Raw genomic sequence first — 21037 nt, forward strand, 5'->3', positions numbered from 1 at the left:
ATTATACGGCTCTTACCTTTCGTTGACTCATCGCGTCCGCGAAAGAGGAGTTAAACACTGCTCGTAGAAACCGCTGGAGAACGCGAGATGATTCTTAGGGCACAGATGATTTGCTTCCCTGAAGGAATGAAATCTGAGCGAAATGGCGCGCGGCACCCAGGTATACGATGCGTACGCATGTGTAGGGCGGTGCCAAATCGCTATTTGGCCAATGGGATTGGCGGGATGGTATAGGGCTTCAGACATTCGTCACACCGAAGGTGTTCCCATAGCAGGGGGCGTCACCGCAGCATCGAAGTGACCTATGAAAGGGAACTGCGGTTACTGCTTCAGTCTGATTTGTGAACGAATTCTTTCAGACTGATTATATGAACAGATTCATTTGATTCCTTTAAAGATTCGACTGAAAAGAACGACTCACTCGCGATTCGAACGTCGCTATAACAACATTCTAGAACAGAGAGAAAGGCAGCGGATTCCTTTCCTGCTGCTGCTAAAAGAGTCACACACAGACAGAGACAGACAGACACATTTTCCCACATTAATGGAGGCACGGTCATCGGGCGCCATCAAACAGCCCTAAACATGGTGAAGGACCAAGAAGTGGAGCGCGTCGCAAAGAAGCTGGACAAAATGGTGCATAAGAAAAACACTGTAAGTGTGACAGATTTCCTTAAAGCAGCTGAAAAACATGTAGGAGAGAGAACTGTTGATTTCTGTTTGTCTTCATTAAACAAGCACATGATCTGGTTACTGTGTGTGTGTGTGTGTGTGTGTGTGTGCGTGTGTGTGTGTGTGTGTGTGTGTGTGTGTGTGTGTGTGTGTGTGTGTGTGTGATTTATCACCCGTTTAATTCATCCTCATCCAGATAACCGCCAGGCTCTTATTGGCCAATCTTCATGCACAGTCGGCTTTTACTCTCATGTTTGGACCGTTTGTGCACTGTGATGAGCTGACAGCTGGTTGTTCTCCAGATTTCTCCAGTGTAAACAAATGCCTCATTTAGCCAACACTTCACACCAGCCAGTCCCAGTTTGTCCCCAAAACACAGCCTAGTTGTTGGAGTCTGTGTTTACTAATGCTTTTGAGAAGTTGTTGTATAACTGTCCTTCCTCTTCGTTGCATTTTTATCTTCAGGATGGTGCCATTGACCTGCTTCGGGAGCTGAAGAACATGAAGATGTCTTTGGAGACCCTACAGGTATGTGTCTGTGAGCCAAGCATGTGCCACGTTGGGTTACATAATCATGGCTTTCTCTTCCAGTCAGGGAATCTGACTTGTTTGGAATGGCGTACTGTTTGTACCATTTCTGCAGTGTCTAGAATGTAATCAGTGCTTAGTATGCAAAATCTAGGCATGCATAGAATATCTGGATGACCAAAAATTGCAGTACCCAACACACTCAAAAAAAATAACTCTTTGAATGAACATAAAAAAAAATCATGGAAAGGATTTCCACATGATAAATTTGCTTTATTTCAGCATTATGCAATTCTGTTACTTCAATTTAATGTACTTACGCTGGGTCAACTTAACTTATTAAGGTTGATTCAACTTATTTACTATGGTTGGGCAAAGCTTAATTTAATAGTGTCAGCCCAACTAATTTGCAATGTTTTGGACAATGTTTTTAATAATTAAGTTCATTTTACAAAATAAGTTTAAGTAAACTTAACAGACCTTAATAGAGTCAACAAACAACAAATGAGTTAATTGTACCTGAAAATGTTAAATAATGATGACATAAAATTTGAATAATGCCACATTAGGAATGCCACCCCCTTGCATTAGGACCATGAGCAGCTGATAAATATTATTCTTCATTCAGACCTTTCTATAAGTATAGTTTATCAATTATGTCACAAACATATTTGAAACATAAAGCAACATATCAAACCATTTGTTTCAAAACTTATTAGAACAACTTCATTGCTATAAGTTGTATTACTCATCTACCAATCTAATGGTGCTACACTTCTCCAAGAGGGTGACAGAATAACAATTACCCATAATACACTGCAGAAATCCTCAGCCAATGAGATGCAAGTCTGTGTTGGTTTCATTAATCAGTTACTATTATGCAACAATGTTATGTTGGCTGAAAAAATAATTTTTAATTAAAGCTGACAATACACACTTTTTTGTTGAATGAACTAGATTAAATCAAGTTCACATTGTTAAATAAATTTTTTTAAGTAATCATAACATGAATGGATTAAGTAAAATTGGCAAAGGTGAAAGTAAATTTTTTTGAGTGCAGCACATTTTGCATGTAATGTTAAATAACACAATGGAGTGTGCTCAGCCTTCAATGTCCAGTCTGATGAGTGAATAATTTGGATTTACCCAAATCACATCGATCCTGATAATATTTTCACACATTACTCGATCATAATGACTAAAATTACATCATTTAAACAATGCTAAGTAATACTTTTTCTAGACCTCAGATGCAGATGTTGCTTAGTTGCGTAGTTTTTTTTTTTTTTTTTTTTTTATCATGCTTCGTATTAAATGCACTGCATTTGAAGAGCTGAAAATCTGAAAATGACTTCTTTTGATGTTCTTTTATTCACTTATGATCTCCCCTCTTTTGAGCACTTTATAGCAGAAGAACGATCAGGTAGCCAAAGCATCATAAATTGGTTATTCGATACTGGATTGGATGTTGTGATAATCCAGAGGTATATCTAATGTAACAAACGTGGGCTTCCCTCCGTTTCATTAATCCATGGTGCAGTCCACACGGATTGGGATGTCAGTGAATGCAGTGCGGAAGCAGAGCTCAGATGAGGAGGTGCACTCACTGCCCAAATCGCTCATCAAGACCTGGAAGAAACTGCTGGGTACTGCATCCCTATTCACACACACACACAGAGAAAGAAAAAGCCACTTATTTGAGAGTGACTGAGAACGAGACTGAAGAATTTCCTTCTAAAAAGTGGTGGGACGAAGCTGCTGTCTGTTTGCTTTCCAAGTTTTATTGTCTTTAGGATGTTACTAGTTTACTTGGTGATAGTGAATGGAGTGTGTGTGTCCTGATGTTAATGCTGGATTCTTTAATGTAGATGGATCTGAGAGTAAATTGGAGGAGAAGACAAAAGGAGTATCTCCCCTCCAGTCCTCATCTTCTAAAGACTATCCTGGATCCAGCGACACCAGGTGTGTGGAATCTGACCATTGAAGTCACCATGAAATTACAATTCATTCTACTTATTTTCGAAATGCATATTATAGATCTTATCACGAACAATTCATCCATGCATATGTTTCATTTTAAAAATGGTGGCAGGTATAAATATCATATACAACAGTATAAAATATAATATAAAACAATGTTGATGTATTTTATTTTACTTAATATTGACTAAATTCGATATTTTAAAGTTGATGGGGGGGGGGGAAATCAATAAAAATAAACCGATTTATACTTCAGATAGAAACTTCTTGATTCTTTAATCCTATAAAAGTATATCTCAAAACATCAACAATATCAATCAAACACGAATAAGAAGTAAACAAACCCTCAGTTCTATGTATTAGATTTTTTACTACGGTATACAGATTATTTTAAGCAGTTTTAAAAAACATTGATATGATGTTACCTTTTGTTTACTAGTAACAAGGCGGAGACGCCGAAAACGCCCACCACCCCTGTCACCCCCAGATTCACCACCTTTCCACCTGCACCTGTCACGACGGACAGTCTGCGCAATAAATGCAGAGATCTGCTGGTGGCGGCCCTGCAGACTGATGGTAAGTGCTAAACCAACTGAACGGAGTCATTAACTGCACTGTAAAAGCCAAAAGTGAAACCAATAAAACCAGTTAATTTCACTTAAATTGCACTTGATATAAAAGTTAAGTGAAATTGAGGGAACTAAAATGTTAAATATGACACTGTTAGTGTTTAGATACAATATTAGTTGTTAAAATATTTTATTTCTTTAGATTGCCAGACAATAGGCGTAGACTGTGAACACCTGGCAGCACAGATTGAAGACTATATCCTTTGCATAACCAAAAGTTACATTAGCTAGTGTTATGTCGGGATGATCATTGGTTTTTTTATACACTTCATTACGTTTCCATTTGCCAATGAATGGTTTACTTACATTAGGCTTGCTGTGAAAGGAGAATATATTAACATATAAATAAAGAATGCTTCACCTTTAAAGGAAGATATAAAATAATGCAGTCGAGATTGTGCTTTCTTGACTGTACTTCATGACACGTGTCTACCAGGAGTTCAAGTCTACTGACATGAAGTACAAAACCAGACTGAGGAGTCGCATCTCCAACCTCAAGGACCAGAAAAACCCAGACTTATGCCAGGACGTCCTGTGCGGCAACATCTCTGCAGACCGCATCGCCAGCATGAACGCAGAGGTGCGTTTGGGTCGGACTTTGGTCCACAAAGGGTTAAACTGCAGCTTCTCTGTTGGATGTGAAGCATTTGTGTTAACTGTGTGTTTGGCAGGAGATGGCAAGCGCAGAGCTGAAAGAGATCAGGAAAGCGCTGATCAAGGAGTCCATTCTAGAGCATCAGCTCTCCAAAGTGTGCGGCACAGAGACTGACATGTTCATCTGTGGAAAATGCAAGGGCAAGAACTGCAATTACACTCAGGTATGCTGTTACAACACTCCCCAGTGTTTAGGACTGTTTTATAACCAGAAATGTTTATACTTGCCATCCCTAGGAAAATCGCTATCAATCTGAAGCGCGACGCAGCAGTAGGTTACAAATACAGACCTTCCAAAAATATTTGTACACTTGAGCCACTTTTTAAAAAAGAAAACTGGGTGGATCAAGTTTCTGAAGCACAAACAGCCCTGCATTTCTGTGCTAAAATTCGCAACAAATTCAAAGTCTTTGATTCGCTTGCATGTCTGAAAGGAAGTTTGCAAGTGGGCTTAAACTGCATTGAAGCGTGAAATGAGCAGGAATGCACAATCTCTCTCCGCAGGTCCAGACACGCAGCGCAGGTGAACCCATGACCACCTTCGTGCTGTGCAACGAGTGTGGAAACCGGTGGAAGGTAAGAATCTCCCTAAACACCTGAAAACTTTGAAAACTGTCAAATCCATTATGTGAACATGATACGTGTTTGTTCAATGTAGCCACAAGGTGGCAGTATTTACTCACTGTAGACAAACTTCACAGCTGTACTTTGCAATAAAAGTTTACCAGATTGACTGAGTGCGTAAATTGGCTATAAGGAAAGAATGGATTTAATGAGGTTTATATTTTATAAAAAAAATATGTTTACATTTTATGGAAATGCAAAATGGCAGACTCCCATCTTAGCATGTTGTCACCAAAAGCAAATAAAATAAAAAGTGTGACAACTAGCCCCACTGTCTACACAATACATGTGTGACCCTGAACCACAAAACCACCAGTAAGTGTCCATTTTTCAAAACAATATTTGACTGAGATACAACTATTTGAAAATCTGGAATCTGAGGACGAAAAAAATAAAAATAAAATCGAAATATTGAGAAATATCGCCTTTTGCAGTTGTCCAAATGAGTTCTTAGCAATGCATATTACTAATCAAAATTAAGTTTTGATTTATTTATGGTAGGGAATTTACAAAATATCTTAACGGAACATGATCTTTACTTAATTTCCTAATGATTGTTGGCATAAAAGAAAAAGATGATTTTGACCTATACAATGTATTTTTGGCTGCTACAAATATACCCCAGCAACTTAAGACTGGTTTTGTGCTCCAGGGTCAAATATTCAGAATATCAGGGGGGAGGGAAGTATCAACTATCTTGCAATTTTGTTTCTCAGGTATTTTCATAATGAAACAATTATTCATCATATTCCACTAGTTGTTATTTTTCATTTATAGAATAGAAAACGTATATTCATTTGTCTTCTGTTTTTTTCTCTTCATAGTTTTGTTAAAGACAAAAGTGAGCAGGATTCTTCATATGAAGAGATGACCTGAATTCATAGTGTAAGGAAATGTTTTTCAAAATTTTTTTTTCTTTTTTTTTTTATACTTTTTTTGCTAATTTTATTAATTTTCATAGCTTTGTAATTTTATAATGAGTGTCACAAAAAGCAGTTCCTGTAATTATTATTTTTTTTACTGGTGTATTACCATTGCCTTTCATGTCCTCCCAATATCTTAGACCTAGTAAGTCAGCTGGCTTGTTCTGTCTCGCTTTGCCTTTTGATATACGGTAGCACTTGTGCCTTTCTGCTGTATGAGTGCAAAGTAATTGCTGAAATAATCTGTACACATTCATTTTTTGGGGGGTGGGGGAGGTCATGTGCTTTTCATATGTACTGTATATGATGGTTATGCACTTCGCAGCTGATTTATTTAACCAAATCTTGAATGGTTGGTTGCTTTTCTAGAGTTGAGGAAGACTTAAATTAATATTTGAGCCTCAGTGTAATCTGTAGTTTGCTTCTTGTAGAGAACCAGATGAAGGAAAAAAAACAGAATGTGGCACATAATTGAAGGTTCATAGGTATTGTATGAATAATTGGACTGTTCTGTCTCAGTAAATTTGGCTAAGAATATTTGGTGGCTTAAGTGTGTGTGTTTTTGCGCGCGTGTGTGTGTGAGTAGGGAACAGGTAGAGTCAGGCGAACTTAAGCTGCTGAACATCATTTTATAAAGTGGTTTGTATGACTGTACACCATATTTGGAGCAATTCTGAAGTCATACAGTAACTTTAGGTGAGGAATAGAACTAAAATTAGTCATGACTCCTAAAATCTGTTCATCCATTCATATACATCACTGCTCAAAAGTATAAGGGTCGGTGAGATAAAAAAAAAAAAAAAAAGTCTTTGTTCACCAAGACTGCATTTATTTGTTCAAAAATATAGTAAAAACAATAATACTGTGAAATGTTCTTATTTTGTAAGTAATGATACAGAATTCTTTAGCATTGTTACAGTCTTATGTATTTTTTATATGTCTCTCTCTCTCTCTCTCTCTCTCTCTCGCTCTCTCTCTCTCTGAGTGATTAACCAGTGATTTTTGTTGTTTTGGACTGTCCTCATCTACAGTCACTATATCTTTGTGTGGTGAACAGTTCAGAACATCTTTAAAGATATTTCTGTCCCACATAAAAAAAAAAAAAAAAAAAAAAAAAAAAAAAAAAAAAAAAAAATATATATATATATATATATATATATATATATATATATATATATATATATATATATATATATATATATATATATATATATATAAATCCCCAGTAGTCAAGTGAAGGTGAATGAAGAAGGTGAGCTAATGGATTTCAAGGTAAACTATTCTATATATATATTATCCAATATCCAAACTAGTATTTGTTGCTTGGTTTTTATTGTGCTTCAGATGTTTTCCACTAGAGAGAGCAGTCGACCAATACTCAACTGAGAGTGAACAGCTGTTCAATGCCATCATTTGTCTGCTGTATGAACTGAACTCTGTATCATGATCTGATGAGGCTGATGATTGAATCAAGCGTTTGATCTCCTTGATCCTGGGGACTTGGACATGAAACTGGCCCTGCTATACTTTGGAAACTTCCCATTAACATCTTTGTATTACGAAGCTGACCTTAATCAAATCTGAGAATAGAACTGACGCTTTGTGACTTGTGTAAGGCACAGCTGGTGAAATATGTCTGGCCTTTGCCTGAGCAGTAATTTTCTACAAGCTGTCACAACATTTCTTAATTATGGCGACCGAAAATAAAAGCCGTCAGATGGTTTTGGATTGAGGAGATCAGTGAAGATGCTCATGAAAGCTCCTAAATGACACCACATTTGGGTTTAGTCCCGCCAGATCATTAAGAAATCAAAGCATTTTGAACCTGTGATGGAACATGGTGGAAATCTCCTAAACAGTTGTCTCCATTGAGCCTCCACAGAGGTCATGGGGGCTTTAGAGGGTCAGTAGACGAGCGATTTGATCTGCTGATTTCAAATGAATGGCTGGGTTAATGAAAATGCTCAGTGTTTGGAGGAGGTTTATAGGCCCTTCAAGGGAATAAACCATGGATCGAAGCCCTCAGGTGAAGGAGAAAGGATGCTACATGTACACTGTTAAATACTGTATAGATAGCTCTTTAAGATAACTAATGGCAAGTTATACATTTTACAGAGATACCATTTTTAGTTAGTTTTTTTTATTTTTTTATTTTTTTTTAATGTAGGCTACCAGAAACGAAGAGTTGTTCTAAAGCAGGGTAAAATACCCATAGGGTCAAATTGATATCATGAATCTCAATCTCCATATCCAAATGTAAACGCATTCGTTCAAGACACACAAAAAGAAACATGCAACATTTTAATAAAGTCACAGTGACTTAGAAATAGAAACAGAAAATGAAATCTGATCTGTTCAGACTGAGCTCCATTAACATAAATTTTAATTCTAATTGGATCTCAAACCACTCACAAATGTGTCTTTCCTGTTCAGACTATGAATAACGAAAAGGTTTTAATGATGTTAGAATTACAAATTATAGTTACTGTAATAATAACAATAGCTTCTGATTAGTTCAGTGCCTCAATCAAAACTCGGAAATGTTACAATAATGTTATTTGTTAATATTAACTACATTAGTTAGATGAAGTATAATACATTCTAAAGCATTTGTTAACACATTTACTAACACGTTATTAAAATCAAAAGATGTAACTCTTAACATGATTTAATGGACAAGGCTTACCATGAACTATCAATGCATGGTTTTATTTTTAATAACTTGCATTAGCATAGATTTATAAATACTGTAACAAATGTATTGCTCATTGTTAATATGCATTAGCTAATGTTAACTAATAGGATCTGACTGTAAAGTGTTATCCCAAGCATTTAAATACTTGATACCATAGTTTCTTTAAAAAGTAATCAGATTTCTTTAATAAAAAGTCTGCGCTCCGAAGCATTAAATATTTAAGTTTAAGTAAAAAAATAAAAATAAAATAAAAAAAATTCCTAACTGAAATACAGTACATACATTGATTAAATTGGCAGAGGGTTAATTGGACTAAATGATTGGAGAAGTCACAATAACGTCTACATGCATGTACAAAATATATGGAGTGAATTTTAAGTGCATGCCAATTTTAAAAAAAGTACACCGAATGTTATGCTGTCGTACAGAGCAAGTTTCTCATGTCTTTATCTATTAAGGGTCTGCTAGTGTCCTTCATCATGTAACTCGTGTGTTTTATTGAGAAGAGCAAATCTTCTCTGTCCAGATGACGGGTCTCGGCTCTCATCGGCACAACCTTCTACTGCCAGTCTCTTGTTATCATGGCAGCGCGAACTGAGCTTTAAGTTCAACTGCAGGAATGTTTGTGGAACTTGAAGGGGGAGGGAAAAATGTCTCTCTGTATTGGTATTTCCGTCTCACATTTTTAGCCATTTGTTGTCTCCTTCATACATACTGTACAAACTTTATGCAACACAGATGTTTTGAACAGTGCTGATGCATGCATAAAGCGTTTGTACTGTACACTGTTGCTTGTTCGAGTCAGCGGTGACCTACACAGCAGAAACCGAGAGCCGCCTGACTGCTGCCCGTGTTTGTCTTGGCAATATGACAATATTTCCATACATGTTCTCAGAGATGGCAACAAGAACGATAAAGCCAGAGAAAATCCCTCAGCATTTTAGGATTCTCACACTGGGTTAGTTATTGAATGTGGTTACGGTTAGTCCTGCCGTTGAAAGGATCCAGTCAACACAATAATAATGAAAATGATCATAGGAAACCTCTGTAGTCCAATCCGAAAAGGGCATGTATAGCTACTGATATTATTAATAAGGCAAGGTGAGGAAATACCATTCATATTTCCGTCATCTAGAGCTCTTAATTATAAACAAAATGTCCACAAATGCTGCTTGCATCCCAGTCAACTTCCTTAAAGTAAAACCAGATGTGCAGAAGGGGGTCAGCTTAAGTGGAGGACCCAACTGTCCTATATTTTCTATATCACACAATGTTTCATTTTGGGTTGGTGATTACATCCTAACAGGGTACAGTGGGGTTAAAGGCACAACTCACTTTCACTACATTTCACTCCAATAATAATGCATGATTACAGAAAAAAATGAAATAAAACAGTTTGTCCACAATCTTTGAAACAACAAACTTGCAGTACCAGTAGACACCATGGTGATAAATGTTTGTTTGAGGGGCTTAAGAGATGCAATTAACTCTACACACTCATAAGTAACTTCTGGAGCAAAATAAAGCTTTCTTCAAACTATCAAATGTAGTAGATTTTGACAGGCTTTGAGTTCAGCTGAACATACAGGTATACAAGAATACAGTGTCTGAATATGTCTGCTTCTATACTATTTAGAATGTGAAAAACATAAATAGTAGTAAAACTCATAGTATTCGAAAATAGTAGGTGAAAAGTACCGGATAATTGGACATCTACTAGAGTGTGCACTCAACGGACACTTTACAATCCAAAGAGGTCAGTGATTGGCAGTGAAACAACACAACAGGTGCTAGACGTCATGTGACAGTAACAACGTGATTTTATTACTACCCATATTCATATTATATAGAACATACTTAAAAAAAAAAAAAAAAAAAAAACTTGATGTAGTTCTACACAGTGAATTCAGATGCAGTGTAAGCATTCGCATCAAAACTGAATTGTACTTTGAGCTTAAAGGTGTTAGGGTTGAGTAGAGTGAGAAAAGCACTTTTGGGGGTCACAGTAAATCTCTTGGCAAGCTGTAAATGAATAATAACACAAACATCTTTATTTTTATCTTTATAGTCATATCTTCTCTTTAACAAAACATTCAAAAAAAAAAATCTGCAACCAAGTCAAAAGAAATTGAGTATAACAGATGAGTTCTTGATGAAATCAACTCTGGGTAAAAAGGAACCTCAAGTCCCAACCACAACCTGAAGAGGGCGTCCTGCTATGGCACCCGAGGATGAGGGGAGGTCACACAGTAATGGTCACCGACTTTGGGAAACAAAGACAAAAATCCATAAACATACTCTTTAAAACATAACGTGATTTATTTTTATACAAAATATAACGCTAATGTCAATAAATAAGTGTCCATAGAAGTCCAAGAGTCTCTGACCGATCTCACTGCTGTACGTCATGGCACTGCAGATCTCGTGCATGACAAAAAGAGAGAATCTCACAGAGCGACCGGTGAGAACGTAAGAAAGTGAGGGAAGACAGATAGCATGGCAAAACCTCGAGGCTGTAGCATGTGAAGTGAGCGCTTGACACTGAATCCAAACATATTGTAACGAAGAGCAGTGGGAGCATTTGATGATGGAGACACATCGGTTACTGACAGATTCACTCCTGCTCCAAACAAAGCTCCTTAGATTGAGACCGTTAGAAGGCTAGATTCATTTTGGCACCTTAAAGACATTTATGTAAACATAAGCAGCTCTAGGTCACAGTCCCTGTCTCCAGTCAAATACAAGTGTGTGAAAGTTTGTCTGATTTGTGCAGCTGTTGAAAGAGTATGAGGGCAACTGCTAGTGAGTGATACAACGGAGTAAAACACTCCTATTATGAATTAACGAAGTTGGCTGCACTGCAAGCATGTGTTGAGATGCATGATATCTTGGTACCATATTGGTTTTCAGTCAATATTAAAGAATGTATATTTAATTGTGCTGCTTATTTCACATATTTTGACATAATATACACTATAAAATATAAGGCCTGAATTTAATGTAATTGAATTGCATATAAAGTTTTCATTAATTTGGATCACTGTTTAACTTATAAACTTAATGTGATGCATATTTGTCAGTCATACATAAATGCATGAGGTAAGAATTATGTAAAAGGTTGTTCTTATCAATAAATTTGTTTCAACATGTTAACTAATTGAATGTTGCTAGCCATATTTTAACCACGTTTCTGCTTTAACTGAATAGATTTGATTGTTTAAACAATGAATAAATTAATTCTGATTCTAAACGGTTTTAATTTATTTTGTAAATATGATTATTTAAAAAATAATAATAATAATTGGGGCAAACAGTTATTAATAAACTATAGCTTGATCATTTTTCTTTTTACTTTTTTAATTTTTTTAATTTATTTTTTTTAAGTACATAAATCTTACCCATTTCATTTATGTATGACTGACAAATATGCATTGTGTCATCCAAATAAATCAAATAAAAAATCGTAAATTTAAGCCTAAGTATTTTTGTGTAGACCGCCTTCATCTAATATTCACTTAAATTTGATCTTTTAAAATACTAATAATCTGTAAAAAAAAAAAAAAAAAAAAAAGTGTAAATAATAATAAAATGTAATATTTAGCACACAAATAATGAACATCCATAAATGAATATCCAATTTTATTAACTGTACAGTACATTATAATGTTGTAATGCCTAAATTAACTTAAATAAATTCAGATTTTAGTGTTTAGTGTTTTAACAGCTTACTGTTTCAGGCCAGAATTTTAATATCTGTGCATCCTTATGTATTTCGCTAACTTGAAGCATAAATACTAAATTTGAAAATAATTACACATTTAAATGTTTAAAAGCATTTTTTAAAAAGTTAAAAATTATAACATTCAAATTTAAATTAAATGTTAAATCCAGCTTGCCTTATTTTCATTTTGATTATAATAGGAAAGTTTAAATCTGTTGCATCACACTGGTTGCAAAGTGTACACACTGACAGCGATTTTGAAAGCAAACTGAAGTAGCTTTCAGTGTGAGTTGACAATCTGAGGCAATGTAAGCGACAGCTGAGCCGAGTTCATGTGATCCACTGATACAGTACAGTGTCCTCTTAATCGCTTTCAGTGTGAATGCAAAGTGCACGTGAAACATTGAGAGGTCCACCAGCAAGCTTCCCTCTTTGAGTGTGTCTTAAAGAGCGGGACGGTGCGTAACTGTGCGTATCCCTGTGTAATTGAGTGTTCACTGTCAAAGGCAGCAATGACATTGACATCTATCTCCCATTCTCTTAAGAATGTTCACTTTGATCACACTCACTCACACACTCACACACACACACACACACACATCTGGCTTAAGTAAGACTGGTCACATCATTTCGGACAATATGAGCAATACTAAATATATGTTCATGTACATATATAACCATATACACAACTATTTTACACATATTCCAAAATGTACATATTCATGCACAACTGATGAAACAAACTAAATAAAATAAAAAAGGTTTTTTTTTTTTTTTTTTTTTTTTTTTGTACTACAGTACATGAAGTTCCTCTAAATTGTCATGTGACACTCGAAATCCCACTTTCAGAGTCCTTAATTCATTATACATTTATTTACTGTACATATAAATATTTACAAAGGACCAAATCCTGAAAGTTCCAGGATGTACCAAGCGGATGTGAATGATTTACCTCATTTCAATGTGAAATGACACATCTGATATTAAGGTTTCTTTGCTCAAACTAAAACAACTGCTTAAGGAAGGAGAACATTTAGAGGAAAAAAAAAAATCTGTTTTTCAGATCAGCACTGATATAAAAAGCCTAACTCTATAATACAAATTCTTTATTATTGAGGACTCACTCGCACAGTACTGGTTGGTTTCAGATTCACATTATGAAATGTATAAAATATTTCATGATACATAAGTTTCGAGCGGTAGCGCAGCTCACAGTGTTAACATCAGTCCAGCCAGCTCTCTAAAATTCCTATTAATTTCTAAATATCGAGTAAGTTCAGAGTCTGTTGAAGGCATCTGTAAAGAAAATGAGTTTTAGCACGAACACTGAGCATTGAATGTGAATAAATGAAGTGCACTGGACCAGTGAAATCTTTTAAATGGGTTTTACAGCAGCTCATGGCTTCTTTTTGAAAGTTTCCTGTACAATACTATAAAACCTGTGCAATGCTTTTCTTATTCGCTAATGCTAATTGCTGACAATTTTTTTTGTCATTTGAGAGACATTCTCTTTAAAACGTATGTTGTGTGATAAACTGACAGGAAAGAGTTAAATTCAAATGTATCATATGCTATTACTGCAACAACATAAATTGTGATTAAACAACAACAATTTTGCCATGATTTTAGATAGTTTTAGAGGTGGATGCAAGTTTTGACATTTACAAAGATACAGTATTTTCAGTGGTATAACGTGCACTGACCAATAAAGCTAATTTTGATTTCACGTTGACTAAGATCGTCTGCTTTTGCTTAAAGAAAAGGCGGGAACACTGAAAAACGGCTTGCAAAACTGCCTACAGGGGGCGCCAGAGAGACTCGTGAGTTCCACACTCTTCACCCTCCGTCACATTTACACACAGTGAGGCCAGAGAGAGATACAGCGCAATTGAGCACTCACCACTAACAGCTTGCTCGGTATGTCGCGTATGTTCCAGATTCTCTTTCATATATGTACAGGAAAAACGAATCTGGTCACAATTTAACAAAATAAAAAATAAATAACATTTAAAATACTCATTTTAAAATGTGAGTGACCAGTCTAATTAAGACCATGTCATTCTCTCATCTCTCTTATGTTTGTTTCATTTAATATATCTATATAAAATTGGCAGTCCTCCTCTTTTTTTTTTCTTCTCTCTCCTGTGTTACCAATATTGTTGTTTGAAATTAACAGGCCCACATGAAATCTGTACATGCAGAAATATCAAACAGAATAGTTATGCCGGCTTTTACAAAATTTTATGTCCATCTGCCTTTGTTTATTCATTTATTTTGGCCAATTTGATAATGCTTTCAGCTACCAGTATGAGTTTAGTGCTCTCATTTTATCATATTTAAATCCCTTCCTCAGATTTTCCCTTAGGATCAGTGCAGAAAATCTGTAAAATTCCATCTGGGCCTGGAAACTGATTTCCATTCTAAATAATGTGTAAATATTGTTGTACCTATCTGTGTAGCACCTTGAAAAAGTGCCATTCCTCTCTTTACGATGCAGCCAATCACGTCTCGACCCCTCGCCTCAGAGAGCCAATCAGAGCACAGAGACAGTGGACAGGTCAGGGGTCAGGCCCCTCCAGTGTATGTTATTGCAGAGGCCCTCTCAACTCTCTTCAGCTAGAGATGTCGGGAGATAAAAGTAGCATGTTTGCGTAAAAAAAAAAAGGAGAAAAAAAAGATGGTTGTGAAAATCAGTAGTTAATGCTGCTGCTGCCACATACACTTGGAATGATGGTACAGAAAAAAAAAAATAATAATAATAATAAAGATCTGAAAAATGACAACTGCTGTCTTCCAGCATCATTCTGTCCGGTTTCAGGAGAAACACCTCCCAAAAATGAGGAATTCCCGTTAAAATGAAAGCGGAACATGGAATAAGCAAAAAAAAAAAAAAAAGTAATCCAACCATGACAACAACAACAAAAAAAAGAGTACTTTCTCCTCGAGTGGTTGTGCAATGTTGAGAAATGGGGAGAAACTGGGTGGAGAGAGTGAGAGAAAGAAAGAGGAGGGAGTCGGGGGTCTATGACTCGGATGAGGAGCGTGAGCCCCCCTGCACCAGTGATCTGTAGACAGAGGAGTTGAGGAATCGTGGGTAAGAGTCTCTGTGCATGAGAGTGTAGATCTGCAGCTGTGCGTCCTCAAATATGTGAGGGGTGGGATCCTGCAACCTCCTGTTGATCACTTCCCTTACACGAGAGTCCAGACTCACCTTAAAGACAGAAAGACAGCATTGTGAATGCCAAGAAACATAGTTAGGATAATATTGATTCAAATGCTAATCAATAGTCATTTTATGATAATGCTCAAGGTTAGGAAGGTCAAAATGTAGAATTATGATTAATGAGTTTTAAAGCCTGGGATAAACAGACTTTTGAAAGGGGCTTTTAATCCTGAGTTGTGAAGGTCTGCTTCGAATTCCATATGCTAGAATCGGTTAACCAATCAGAAACTGAACCACGCTTGCCTTTACTGAAATTTGATGCACGTTGTACAGTTGCAGAATGGATAACAAGCCGTTTTGTTTCAGCAGCTATACAAAAACAAATGTTGGACAGTGACATTTTGACCAACAAATTTCAGTTTCCTCAAAAAATATGATGCAACATAACATAACAGCAACATTGATGATAATAAGAAATGTTTCTTGAGCAGCAAACCAGCACATCAGAATGATTTCTGAATGATCATGTGACACTTAAGACTGGGGTAATGATGCTGAAAATTCAGCTTTGCATCACAAGAATAAATTGCATTTCTAAAATAGATTAAAATAAAAATCAGTTATTTGAAATTGTAACAATATTTCCAAAATTTTACAGTTTTTAATGTATTTGCAATCAAATAAATGCAACATTGGTGAGCAGAAGAGAACAAGCATAAATGTATCTCTTAAAAAAAAAAAAACTATTCTAATCCCAGTTTTGAATGGCAATGTACCTAAAAAAAACAATTCTTGGATATATTTTCAAGTTTCAGTCCTATGAATCTCTTAAACTTTATGAAGCCTGTACGCTATTGGACGTGACTATCGCTGACCTCTCTTTTACTTTCTTTCATGACTCTATAAAAGGATTCCTTTCATTCTCATACCAGACACTCACAAGTGTACAAGTATTGGAACTAGGAGCTGAGGTCAACACAGAGCTCATCCATCTGAACTTACTGACTCCCACTTTTGCTCTACGGCCCAATTATATAACCGCTTTACAGTAGAGTCCAGCAGGGATCAATTTATAGCTTCCTTTGCTCAACCTTTGCTCCTTTATTTACTTCTAGAAATGATGTTTTCCTCAGCTGCCTCTTGCATGTTGTGGAGTCTGAAGGTGTGAGTTCTGGCTCCGAGGATGAAAAAGCCAAGAGGCACATTCGGCATGTCAACACAATGAATTAAACAGCATACCAGCAGCACATGTGCGCACAGAGAACACTATGATAGTGTGTACAATACATCCACACCCTGCTGTCTCACATCGACAGGAGATAAAACATAAAAAATCGTAATAGAAAGCAGAATCAACCGCCACATATGGTTCTAGATGCCTGCATCTCAGGAAACGAGCCTTATAAAACATTAAGCTTCAATCATACATCTGGCAGAATTCCTTCACGCCTCGTTTCTTTGTCACACACAAAGTCTTAAATGTTTACTTTCTTAACATTTAGTGGTGTGAAGTTCATGCCAAGCATCCAGATAAATTTAGTGGGGTGAAGTTCATGCCAAGCATCCAAATAAGATTTTTTTTTTTTTTTTTTTTTTTAAGATAAGGCCCCATTCGCTTCTCATTGGTGAGAATGCAGCCAATCACAGACCTGCACATATTCTGAAATCTGCATTCCACGGAAGGGAAACAAGACAGAGGTGATAAAGAACAGCTACCGATCTTTCCGCTGCAGCTACAACTGGTCTTTTTATGGATATAATATTCTGTGCCTTTCTTAGAATAGATTTGCATACGTACATGCATGAAACCTCCTCCTCTCCAGATAGAATACAGATATCTGTCTGTATTAAACCTAGTGATTCTCAACCTGTTAAACTTGAAGCCCCCCACCCCCACACTGGTGAACACAATAACTATAGGTCCGAATCACACGATCAGAATAACTGTCTAAATACTATGCCTGATGAAGTAAAACAGTAAAACTGTCACTGAGGCAGTAGTATTAAAGGGACCTTAGCTGGTCCTAAAAATGCATTTTAGTACCTATATGTACTAATATGTACCATTAAGGTACTACTATGAACATTTCAGGGGTAAATAAGATATGTCAATTTAAGGGTGCTGCTCCAGTGACAAGATGTTGTACCTATAAAAGTATAATATATTAACATTTTTACCTAGATACTGTAGAAGAATTCTCTTCAATAGAAACAAAAAATGTTGAGAGGGGAAAATGAATTTCATTTTATTATCATTATTATTATTTTATATATATATATATATATATATATATATAATATATATATATATATATATATATATATATATATATATATAATTTTTAATTTTTTATTTTGTTGTCCTGCTTTTTTATCAAAAGTACATACATAAGAGGCTTAAAGGCACAGTATGTAATTGTTTTTGCTGCTAGAGGGCGCATATTAGAAATAAACAAAGACCAGGTAGCGTAGTTTGATGACACCGTGACTGAGTGTGGAATCGTGGGAGAGGTCTTCATCCCTACAGCTGATGCAATCTAATGGGACTCAGGCAAAAATCATGCTCATGGATGAGCTAATGATTTATCAGCATAGTAGAATGAAGCAGGGTAAGGCTGAAAGTTGTCGTAGTGAAACGATTTCGCTGAACGAGCGCTACACACAGCTCGAAAGCAGTGGAGCTTTTATTAGTGTAGTGTAGACTACAGGAGCACTGAGCAGCATAGAGCGCCCTCTCGTGGCTGTAGACGGTAATGTTTTCTCTTGGTTCATTTCTCTTGGTTCATGTCAAATTAATTTTGATAAATAAGTCGCACCTGACTATATGTCGCAGGACCATCCAAACATAAAAAAAAAATAGTCCGGAAAATATGGTAGCACTGTTCTAGTGGTTTTGGACATTTTACATATTGTGCCTTTAACAGTATTTTCAGATGATGCACTCTCTCACAGTTGTGCTTATAGGACAAAACCTTGATTATAAAGACAGCGAAGAAGTTTACTCTGAACCATTGTGCTACTTCACACTGTCATTATGTGTGTGTGTGTGTGTGTATGTGTGTGTGTGTGTGTGTGTTGATTAAGGTGTGTGTGTGTTCGTGTCTGTGTATCAGTACCTCTTTGGGTGAGAGGATGGAGATGTAGTCTTCATAGATCAAACGAGTCTTCTCCTCGATGGCACTCTTGTTGATCTCATTCCTCAGGTCCTCGCAGGCCAGCCAGAAGAGCATGTTCTCCTCGCTGTACTCCGTCCGCAGGAACTCACGGAACTTGTTCCGTCCTGCTGGGTTCTTCATCAGCTTATCGAAAGACTGCGCCCACTGTTTAATATCTTCTATCGTCGGTTTGGGGCTGATAGAGAGAGACAGAGAGAGAGAGAGAGAGAGAGAGAGAGAGAAATTAGGTACGTTTACATTCCTAACAAACATACAGTAATAGTCCATGATTACTTGGTTGAGAGAAACAGCTCAACCCTCATGATGAAAACAGTATCTCATGTATGTGTGTGTTCTCACCAAGGTTCACATGGAAAGGGCTCCAGCCTTGTCTCCTGGGCTTTCCTCCGCTCACGCTTGTCATCTTCACTCCTAACAGTGAGACTAGAAGGTGGTAAAATGGCATTGAGAAATAACAGCAGTGCCTGAACAAAACAAAACAATCTAGACACACACGCAACATTCTCACATGCAATATGAAAGGCCCTTCAACTTCATGTTCAGGTGAATTTATGTGATTCAGGTGAATTCACTCAATTTGAATTTTGTAAAAGAACTGGTTCATAAGATTTGTTCGGGACTGTGATGGACTACTTTGCTAATTTCTTAACTGACCTAGTGCTGGCTGCAGATAAAATTGTAATTGTTGGTGATTTTAATCCATGTACTGTAGATAATGAAATAGATGCACTGGGATCAGCATTTATAGACACTCTAAACTCTATTGGGGTTAGACAACACGTGTCAGGAACTACTCATTTTCATAATCATACTTTAGATCTAATACTATCACATGGAATTGATGTTAATGGTATTGAAATTGAAAGATTTTAAAATCTTCCTTATTACTTATAAAGCCCTGAATGGTTTATCTCCTCAGTACTTGAGCAAGCTCTTATCGCATTATAGTTCTTCACATCCTTTGCAATCTCAAAACTCTGGCCATTTGGTAATATTTAGAACCTAATATAGTTTGTTTTATTCTTATTTCAAGGTCACCGTAGTCACCCAGATCTAGTCCATATCCAGATCAGATGGTCATTGCAGCCACCAGGATCCAGCCCGTATCCAGTCCAGATGGTGGATCAGCACCTAGAGGCGACCTCTATAGCCCCGAATGTCATTGGAGACCATGTCAACTAGATGAGTCCCTGAGACAGATCCCATCTGAAGACCTTGTTGGCCATTGGTACAACGCCATGAGAACCAGACGAGTCCTTTGCGCAATCTGGCGTGCGTTGCAACCTGGAATTAAACCACACCATGCGGGTTTGGTCTGGCAAGGGGAGAATTGGCCCACTGACTGAGCCTGGTTTCTCTCAAAGTTTTTCTTCTCCATTTCTATTACTGATGGAGTCTTGGTTCCTTGCCACTGTTGCTTTTGGCTTGCTAGCTTAGTTGGGGAACAGTTTTTGGCAACATTGTTGACTTGACTGCACAGTCACTATTTGAAGATAAATGAACTGAGCTGGACGGTGACATCACTGATTCAACAATGAATTGACTTTAACTGATAAACGGACTGCTTTCTATTGTCCTCTTGTATTATCAGCACATATTTTTCCTGTTTAACACTATAAAGCTACTTTGACACTATCTGTATTGTATAAAGTGCTATATAAATAAAGGTGACTGGACTTGACTTAAAAAAATAAAATAAAATCTGAATCAGTTGGACAATTCTGGTCATGCTGTATGGTTTTCATTCACCAGAAATAACCAGTTTATAAAAGTCATTCATTTGGAAACTGTTTGGACTACATTAGTTGCACTGCATGGCTTTGAAATCTTTAAAGACAACTGTTCATAATTTGTTCACAAATCAAAAAGAACTTGTTCATATACGTCATTCATTCGGGAATCGTTTGGACCACACTGATTAAAAAGCTTTGAATCACAAATTATTATTATTTTTTTCTGAAATATCTACGGAATGAGCTATATTAATGAAATCCTGTCATTAAGAAGTCATGAGAGTTTGGATCTCAGTGGTCACTGTAAATAGCTGTGTGCAGCAGGTGTGTTTGAAGAATGAGTGTGAGTGTATAAGTGTGTGAAAGATGTGTGGGTGTGAATATGCCTTCCGTTTCCTCCAGGGCTTCTGGTGTAACGAGAGCAAACTTAACCACATTTACTCTCCTGACTCATAGTACACTTGAATTTCACTCATCCAGAGAAGCGCACACACACTTACACAGCAATTAACGTGTGTGTATGCTCACAGAAGCATGTA

General features: G+C 36.6%; 1 protein-coding gene across 4 annotated transcripts; it reads left to right on the forward strand.

Moving 5' to 3' along the window:
- Positions 1–346: 346 nt before the first annotated feature.
- On the forward strand, positions 347–20705 carry LOC127944616 (transcription elongation factor A protein 2-like). 4 transcript variants are annotated; one of them, XM_052540681.1, is made up of 13 exons: positions 347–654; positions 1138–1200; positions 2741–2846; positions 3069–3162; positions 3620–3756; positions 3952–4008; positions 4238–4389; positions 4481–4627; positions 4968–5039; positions 17190–17287; positions 18793–18992; positions 19109–19308; positions 19799–20705. In XM_052540681.1, exons 1-12 carry the CDS (start codon positions 586–588, stop codon positions 19231–19233), a joined length of 1320 nt encoding a protein of 439 aa, XP_052396641.1. In that variant the 5' UTR covers positions 347–585; the 3' UTR covers positions 19234–19308; positions 19799–20705. The 4 variants fall into 4 exon arrangements, with proteins under 4 accessions (XP_052396641.1, XP_052396638.1, XP_052396637.1 ...); XM_052540677.1 differs by lacking the exons at positions 2741–2846; positions 3952–4008 and having other exon boundaries at positions 352–654; positions 4246–4389; XM_052540679.1 differs by lacking the exon at positions 3952–4008 and having other exon boundaries at positions 570–654; positions 1138–2846; positions 4246–4389.
- Positions 20706–21037: the final 332 nt, after the last annotated feature.

Source organism: Carassius gibelio, chromosome A23 (genome assembly GCF_023724105.1).
Source record: "Carassius gibelio isolate Cgi1373 ecotype wild population from Czech Republic chromosome A23, carGib1.2-hapl.c, whole genome shotgun sequence".
NCBI lineage: Eukaryota > Metazoa > Chordata > Actinopteri > Cypriniformes > Cyprinidae > Carassius > Carassius gibelio.

Excerpts from the sequence above, each read along its gene's own strand:
- LOC127944616 (XM_052540681.1), top strand. The coding sequence starts at position 586 with ATGGTGAAGGACCAAGAAGTGGAGCGCGTCGCAAAGAAGCTGGACAAA. Across the intron at positions 4,009-4,237 it reads AGCACAGATTGAAGACTATA|TCTACCAGGAGTTCAAGTCT; the intron begins TCCTTTGCATAA and ends TCATGACACGTG. Across the intron at positions 18,993-19,108 it reads GAGAGAGAGAGAGAAATTAG|GTTCACATGGAAAGGGCTCC; the intron begins GTACGTTTACAT and ends GTTCTCACCAAG.